The sequence below is a fragment of the Coregonus clupeaformis genome, chromosome 20 (genome assembly GCF_020615455.1).
Source record: "Coregonus clupeaformis isolate EN_2021a chromosome 20, ASM2061545v1, whole genome shotgun sequence".
NCBI classification, from domain to species: domain Eukaryota; kingdom Metazoa; phylum Chordata; class Actinopteri; order Salmoniformes; family Salmonidae; genus Coregonus; species Coregonus clupeaformis.
The window spans coordinates 41202710-41211592 of NC_059211.1; the positions used below are offsets into that span (position 1 = coordinate 41202710).

Genomic DNA, 8883 nt, shown 5'->3' on the forward strand with positions numbered 1-8883 from the left:
TGCCATCAATAAAATGCAATTGTGTTTGTTGTCCGTAGCTTATGCCTGCCCATACCATAACCCCACCGGCATCATGGGGCACTCTGTTCACAATGTTGACATCAGAAAACTGCTAGCCCACACGACGCCATACACGTGGTCTGCGGGTGTGAGGCCGGTTGGACGTACTGGCAAATTCTCTAAAACGACGTTGGAGGCAGCTTATGGTTGAGAAATTAACATTCAATTCTCTGGCAACAGCTCTGGTGGACATTCCTGCAGTCAGCATGCCAATTGCACGTTCCCTCAAAACTTGAGACGTCTGTGGCATTGTGTTGTGTGACAAAACCACACATTTTAGAGTGGCCTTTTATTGTCCCCAGCACAAGGTGCACCTTTGTAATGATAATGCTGTTTAATCAGCTTCTTGATACATTTGTACACAAAATGTGAGAGAAATACGTTTTTTGTGCGGATATCATTTCTGGGATATTTTATTTCAGCTCATGAAACATGGGACCAACACTTTACATGTTGCGTTTATATTTTTGTTCAGTGTAGCTGGAGCATTTAGACTTAAGTGACAAGGCTTGTCTACCTGCCTAAGCTATTCCTGTCTGTGGAACAGAATGTGACGGGAGAAAACCACATATTGTATATGGAGATGGCCACTTCACAAAATTAAGGTAGTAAAAGACAGTTACTACAATTCAATAGCGGTGCTAGTTATTACAAAAAGCAGTGGCCACACCAAAGGAACTTGTTTCATAAATACTGAACCACAGCAAGGTAGCCTACAAGTATATAATTCCCAAAAATGGTTTGGAAGCAAGGACTGAGGCCCCTATAACCTTTAACGGAAATGAGAGGGCTGTAGAATTGCACAGAGGGGTTTGCATGGTTGACATCTATTCTGGCACGGACGGTGCAATCACAGCAGGAGACCTTGGATTACAGTCCATTTGGATTACAGAGGTGTTGCCGCTTGATAAATGACATTCAACCGCAACGACACGTTGCCTGCTCCCCTTGTCATTACCAGTGTTGCCCCTCGTCGTTATTGGCGTCTGTGTTGCCATTGTGTGTGGTGAGTGCTGTCATGGTGGTGTAGTGGTTGGCTGTGGGGCGGCCTGCTCAGTGTTTGATCCCAGTCGGGGTACCTCCACGCTCTGAGGGTGACCACTGTGGTCCATCTGGCTGGGGCTTTAATCAGTGCCTCCTCTCAGAGCGGGGAATCATTCTCCTGCCTGGCCCCAGCCCTTCGCTGTGCTGCTTGCCTGCCTTGGAGCACGGGAGCCCTTCTAACATGCCCACACTTCACATTTCATCTTTCTAAATGTCACTTCATGGTTTACTGCTCCTCCTTATGATGCTAGTAGGAAAGCGAGTCCACAATGCTAGCCTAACTCTGCAGTATTTTAGTTTAACAGCATATATCCTTGGCGAATAGCTTCACCTCATGTGTGTTGTAGTAGCTGTGATTTATTCAACAAACCCCTTGTTTAGATAGATGTAGACCTATGTTTGATAAAATGCAATGCATTAATAAAGTATGTTGTGTTTCTCCACTGTAGCTATGAAAGGAATGAATACAGCCCTCTGAGTTGAATCAGGTGTTTTTCTGTGGCTACAACAAAAGTGTGTGGTGTTGGGGGTACTCGAGGACGCAGGTTGCCATTTATTGAGATTACTCATGTACTGTAGGCAGCTCTGCAGAGTGGTCACTAGCTGGCACAGCCACAAAGTCATAAAATCTGATTTTAAACCCAACCCTAACCACACTGCTAACACTTATGCCTAACCCTAACCTTCAATTAAGATCAAAAAGCAAATTTTTCATGAATTTTGACTTTGCAGCTGGCCCATCTAGCGGAAACCGCTCCGTTCTGGCTCCAGGGCAAGACTCATGACAATAAACGTCAACCTGCTTCCAGGACTGGAGTTGGGAAACACTGCTCTAAAAAAAACAAGCCCCCCCCCCCCATCCCACACACGCGCACACACGCTCCCTCTCAGGAGGAAAGAGAACGAGATAGGGAGAGTAAAGAAATGGAGAATGGAGAGCGCAGCAGAGAAGAATACCTTAAGGAATAATTACCATACATAAATACGCTTTTCTCCTGCTTTAAATTGGGTTATTTTAGAGTCTTGTCACTGATGTCCTAGGAAGACTCCATGGTAACACATTTAAACCTGAATGCTGCTGTTAGAAAGGATGAATTATTAATGGCTTGGAAAACTAGTGGGGATGATGCTTTCCCAGGGCTGTGAAGAGAACCGCTATGTGTCTAAGGAAGTAACGCCTGGCCTCACAGGTCTTCCTCAGTAATGTACACGTCAGGCACATATAATTTATTAACGACCGCAGCAGTCACTTTCTAGCTCCCAAACAATTAGTAAATCAATAAAAAGGCATGTGCTAAGAAACTATCAATTCTGAAAAACAATGTCAAGATTCAGCCACAACCTATCGCTCAAGTGTTGGCTACATTTATCACTTCACCAACAGGCAGTAAGCTGTGAGCTATAGCATTCTCGAATCTCTGCTCTTAAGATGGCGGCCCGATACTGATTGCTCTCGAATAGCAGCTGCATCCATTTGACTGCCATTTTTTAATGTCAGATTTTCTTATGCATCATAATGTGCAATGCAATTTTGAATAAAATTTAAATGATTTTTTTTCTAATATAGACACTTCGATTGTATCTCTTGAAAAGGTAGAATGTGTCTTTTGTGAGGAGATAATCTTGACTAGAGCATCATTGTTATTTTTATTAAAGATAGAATTCGCAGGTTGTGGGCGCCCCTATGCAACCCCACTTCTTGTGTTGTTTTTTGGGATTTTGAGCCCAGTCAGCTAAGAGAGATTACAATAGTAAACTACACTGGTCAGTGGGGCTCAAGCTGGGTAATGCCTCCTTTGTTATGGTTGGTGGTGTGGCCCATGTTTATGCTGCTGGAACTGAGTGTATGGAAACAGTTGACTGAGATTGGCATAAAGCTGTGTCTGTTTTCCCCAATACCCTTTCACCGTTCCACTCTAATTAACAGTAACATTCATTACTGTGTGTACACAGACGAGAGTAAACCTCGCTCTCAGGCAATAAAGACAACACAATTCCGTTTTTTTCTCTCCAAACATTTCAACATTGTTCCTTTTCTAATTACTCTGTTAACAGCCGTGAAATAACTGTGATTAGATATGAAACAATGGCCACAGTAAGCATACCGGTAAATAAAAGTGGCTCTAAAATGAAATGTCGGTTTATCAACACAATAGAACTGCTCTTGGGGGTTATAAGAGGAAAAAGCAGTAAAGTTTACTATTAAAGTTTGCGGTTTCAAAATATTGTACGTTGTTAAGCGCTCTGACATAACAGTCAAACTACAATTTCTGTTCTCAAAGTCATGGTTTTCAAACTATCATCACAATTGTATTCTGTGTTTCTCTAGTCTTCAAACGCCTCTCTACGGGTGAAATCACAGACTGTTACTTCCAGGTCAGGGTACCTGTATCCAGAAAGCTGACCCTTCCGCTGTTTCTTTTGGGAGGCTAAGTGTTATGGATCACATCCACCTCCCCCTGTATATCTATCTGGACCTTCAGCACCATGGATAGTGACATTGCTAGCTAACATTCTAATGTTACACAATAGGGTGGCTGGGTATTAAAAGACAGCCCCTGGAGGAGGCACTGTGAAGGAGTAAAGAGAGAGGGCGAGAGAGAGTGGGCCACCTGTCCTCTGCGGGGCACACAGTGCTGTGGCCGGCCCTGCCTCCCCTCTTCTCCTCTGGCTTAGGGAAGCTTTTTGCCTGGCTGGAGACACCTGCTCCACTCAGCAGTGACAGCTCCCAGCGAGACTGGCTCAGCTGCTGCTCACCATGCCCCCCCTGCAGCACTGGTCCCCTCTCAGTGTGGCACTGCCAGCCTGCCCTCCAGGCCCTGCCTGCCACGCAGGAACACACAGTACAGTAGCTACCACAGCCGGCTCAGAAATTAATTGTTATATGATGGGACTGACTTGACACGATCAGGGTGATTGGCATTCATTGGATCGTTACCGGATTCTTTACAAGAAGCTGACAAAGCATACCCTATACCACACTGGACACCTGACCCAACAGTTTGTTTCTTTATGGGCTTAATTAGCATGTAGAAAAGCATGTAACTATTCAAGTAGCACAGCATATTCCCCTCAGCACATTCTCTAACAGCCTTTTTGTGGACACACACTACAATAGTCTATGATGAGATCTTCTACAGCCTATATGTAGTTAACAGTTGTGCCGCAGTTTGAGATGGGCTGTAGTCCTGCAGCTGTATGCAGGTGACCGCTGATTGACCTGCAGGAGAAATAGCACTTTTGTGTGCCTTCCTCCTAAAACTGAAGAGAGCTCTGCCAAAGCGCATTAACCTAGCCATATATGATTGAGCAAGGTTCTGGTATCTCTGCTGAAAAAGGAAGTGTTCCTTTATTTTCAGACAACCACACACTGAGTCATTGTGTGTCTTGGCTCTTTCTTACTCATACTGCTGTTTCAAAAAAAAGTATCTAAATCCGGTGAAACCATATGGTTCAATGATTCATGTTGCTATTGACATGTTATGAATTGAGATATCTTCGTTCAGTTCACTCAATATTGGTCCAAATCCACCATTAAACAAATCCTGGTTATTTCTTAATTTCATTATTCATTGATAGTAAATCCTAAAATGATGCGCCTGTAAGTTAATCAATATCAATCTATGGCCTTTGTATCCGAGATATGATTTTGTGTCGCAGTTAGGCGGGTGATTCTACCTCCTTGGCACAGTGCGCTGCCTCTCTCAGAGATGATACATGCCTGTCTATATATTGCACCTGTTTGTGCATCAGCAAAGGCAGGCTTGTGGAGCTTAAATTAACTAATTTCCTGGGGTAGATTAACCAGAGAAACACTGCAATCAGGGAAGGAGGAAGTGATGGAAGCAGCAGATGGAAAGAGCTAATCATTGTTGTGAAATAGAGATGACCCTTACAATCTATGGGGTTGCTATGTGCCTTTGCCAACTGCTGTAAAATTCCCTCTCTACTCGTCATGCTTCTGTTTGTTGTGACGATGCCTCAAATGAGTTTGAAGGAAAATCTAAACTTTTTTTTTTACTGAAGAATGGAGTTACCAAACAAAGCACAGCGTTTTATGAAAAACAACAGCTGCATGACGACAGTAATCAGGGGCTAACAAATTAACGACATTTATGACATTACAACTTAAAGAAATCTTCCTTTATTCCTCACCCATATCTGCCTCTGACTACTATCCATGCTGAAGATCTTAGATTTTTCTTAGACCATGCATAGGAACCAATATGGCTGCTATTCTGAATGGAGTGTTCTCCTCCCAGTCTCTATGTTGGCTGGATCCATTGGTTCTCATAGAAAACTCAGTAGAGTTCTAGAACATGTTAGACATCCTTTTAAACACAATGTTCTCTAGCTCACCTAGAGCCTGACAAGTGGCTGCCTGGACTGCAGGGACATTGCTCGAGATTGTAGACATTTAGCAAGCTATGTATTTTGCTTTATCACTTTGATATACTGGATTCCCTTGAAATATATGCGAAGGTGTTCAGTATCATACCAGTATAATAATAACCTTTTATTATAGCTTTTGATTTCATTTTGCCTTCTGTTCTGATATCATACTGTAGCATAGCCATAGAGTGGTATTAAACAGCTCACACACCGTAGACATCTCAGACATCTAGAACTAAACATTTTGGTCTCTAGTATTATAATAGTATGCCTCCCATCCACCAAAATAATAAAACAATCCGGCTCTCCAAGAGCAAAGCCTCAACAATCTAACTGCGCATTTATCTAATGTATGCAAATTATCTAGCTGTGCTTAATGAAGGTACCATTAATCATTGTAACGATGGTCTGTTTTAACCAGGGTAATCAGAATCCCAGACACGCCTCATATATTCTGATTTACATACAAGTCATGTATTCACATTTATTTTAACAGGAAGTAGCATCGTATTTGTGCATTTTCGGGATCACATAGAAACAGGGTCTGCGTTTACTCTGATCATAGCTTTAGAACTGTCTGCATACTCAGTCAGATATAATTAAAATGAATACAAACATCCACATCAAGTTCTTTAGCTCACCCAAATGCAAAATACTTCTATATGTTGCAAATTAAAAGGCTTGTAAGAGTTGATTTAATAACTTGACATAACCTCTCACTATCTATTATTACAATCTACTATTCAATTTTCATTTCAGCAGAAATTAAGGCACTGTGTGGTACTATTGTTATATGTGAGAGAGAAATTACAGCATCAAGCTACTTGTCATCTGCAATTTAAGTCTATTTATATTTCCTCAGTAGTATAACCACTGGGATTCTTTACAGGTAGCTAGATAGCATGACTGTGTATGCGAAAATAGTCTGTATGAGTGAATAAGACAGTTCTGCCAGATGAATAAGAATATTAAGTCTTTATGGATGACCAAACATTTTCTCTGCATTCGCATACAGTCAACAGCAGACCTCAATGCTGTCAGCATTAAAACGATTTCTGCAAAATTCAGGAAAGCTCTAGGGTGGGAAGCTGAGCCTGTTTGAAGGGAAGCCGAATGAGAGCCCATCACAGATTAGACACCCACAGTTTCATGTAGATTTAATGCACCAAGTAAGGGATTTTCTCTCAACGTTTTCCAGTGAGGGTTTTCTCATGCCTCTCTTCCCCTTGAACTACACTACATTATAAACAGCACATACTGTAGACTCACGTTCTAACAATAAGGAGGAAGACTGGAATAAATTATCTCAAAGACCAGACTTAATGTAGGTACATTGCTGCTACCTCTTCTCATTATGCACAGAATTTTACTGTTAATATATCGTTATGGTTTAACTTCAGGTTGACTTAGTTGCCACTAAAAGCCACCATCTTCATTACATAAAGAAATCAGATCAGTACCTTGTTTAACAAATCTGTTAGAAAAAAGTCAAAAAGTTAAACTATTAAACGTTTATATTCTGTCCATATAGAGCATCAGGTATTAAAGATAACATTTATATTTTACAGTATTTCATCATTGTAGCAAGGTTTCATTGTTCTTGCAGTAGCCCTGTATTTCTAAGTTGCCACACATCACATCTGGCAGTTGAGTGTCAAGATGGTGAATGTAATGTACCCAACCCACACTTTTCAATGAAAAACTATTACCTCACACCATATTACATTCTAATTTCAGTATTCTAATTTGATCTGTTTCAGATAAAAATGTAGTTTAAAAATAAGCAGTAACATTATGTCCATGCACATAACAGATAAGCTATAAGCGCAAACGCATACAAAATGCACATAAAGATGCAGGCATTGGCAAACAACGCACACAGTGAGGCTGCTACACTGAATTCATACTGCAAATTTACTCTGCCGCTCTTACTCCCAAGATAACGGACTGATTGACAGAGGGTTAAATAAGGCAGAGTAGGCGGATGTAATTGAACACACATACCGGTAAGCATGTAAATAGCTGCTAATCCAATTCCTGGGGATAGTCATCTTCCTAAATTGATCTATTCTCTACTGCTCTCTCTCACTTTGTCTTTTTTCTCCTGTTAGTGTTTTAAGAGATGGAGATATTTCTGTCTATCCTCTTACCAAAAGTGACCTGGACCCCATCTGGGTGGATGGGAGATCCCTGGGAAATAGCGGCGAGAGCCTCTCAGGGACGGAGCCGTCAGCAGTGGCTAGTCCCGAGAGCTGGGGGTACCGCACCATCATCTTGAGATGCTGCTCACAGAGTGCACGCTCACACACAGATAGAGAGAGGGGGAGAGGGAGAGAAAGGAAGAACAGAAACGGAAGGTAGGAAGGACAGAAACAGAATGGCAAAGGACAGCGGGAGTGAGGAGACGAAAGAAGAGAGAGGGGGGGAAGAGGAGGGCAATCACAGTACACTATGCACTCACACACAAGCTTGTGTGTGTATGCACACACACACACACACACAATCACACACACAAGCACACGCTCATACACATATGCACGTACACACATATTTTGAGCCCTAGATGGGCGATTCCTCAAGCAAGCTTAGCATTGATAGCCACCTTGCTTTGGGGAAATTAGGGGAAATAAAACAGTGGTCACATAAAAATAGCCAGCCGCCTAGCATCCTATTTGTTACTGCAAGCAAGAATGAGTGAGAAGCGTAGTGATCCTTTTTCTACTAGCAACCATCGAGCTTGGCTAATAGGCTAAGCTTTGGTCATTAATCAACCCTGCGTCTTTACACTTAAACCATGAGCACAGAAATGTACACACACAATAATACACAAGACAGAATGGTAGGCAGCACATACACTGTTGAGGTGAGAAGAAACAAAGCCAATGTCTTTACCTCATTGCTCAACAAAGCAGCGTTGAGAGTTCGGCTGATTTCGAACATCTTGTAGTCAATGCTTTTTTTTCGTCCTTTTCTTATTTTCTAAGGGATCTCCTTCAGTTATTGTCTCCCTCTTTCTACTGGAAATGGGAGTCAGTCCCAGGAAAAAGTTAATAAAAAATAAATCAATTAAAAAACAGGGGGAAAAAATCCTCTATAATTTCTGTTTTGTGTCAGATTTTTGTCCCCTTTCCCCCCTGTTTTGGTACACCTCTGGTGGATGTGGCGCTTGTGCCCAGGGTCTCGGCACACGACTGAAGAGTCAATAATTTTTTTATCTCCCCAGTCAGCACATTAAAACAAGCAGTCGGGCTGGCGGGCTTGTTCCCTTATCTGTCCCCCGCACACTCGCTCACACAATGCGCTCCGATCCTCACACTGCTCTCTAGCAGATTAGTTTGTCCCAAAACATAGCTCTTAGTTTAAACTCCCTCTCTCTCTCTATCTCGC

General features: G+C 42.2%; 1 protein-coding gene across 8 annotated transcripts in view; it reads right to left on the bottom strand.

The window, feature by feature from the left end:
- LOC121533411 (ELAV-like protein 4) overlaps positions 1-8883 on the bottom strand; it is a 77560-nt gene extending 68677 nt beyond the window's left edge. For 2 of the 8 annotated variants that reach the window (XM_041839341.2, XM_041839338.2), the window contains exon 1: positions 8389-8882. In XM_041839341.2, the coding sequence (XP_041695275.1) occupies positions 8389-8436 (48 nt within the window). In that variant the 5' untranslated portion in view covers positions 8437-8882. Of the gene's footprint in view, positions 1-7646; positions 8352-8388 lie in introns of those variants that run through there. The other 6 variants (XM_041839335.2, XM_041839332.2, XM_041839337.2 and 3 more) reach the window with 5 other exon arrangements.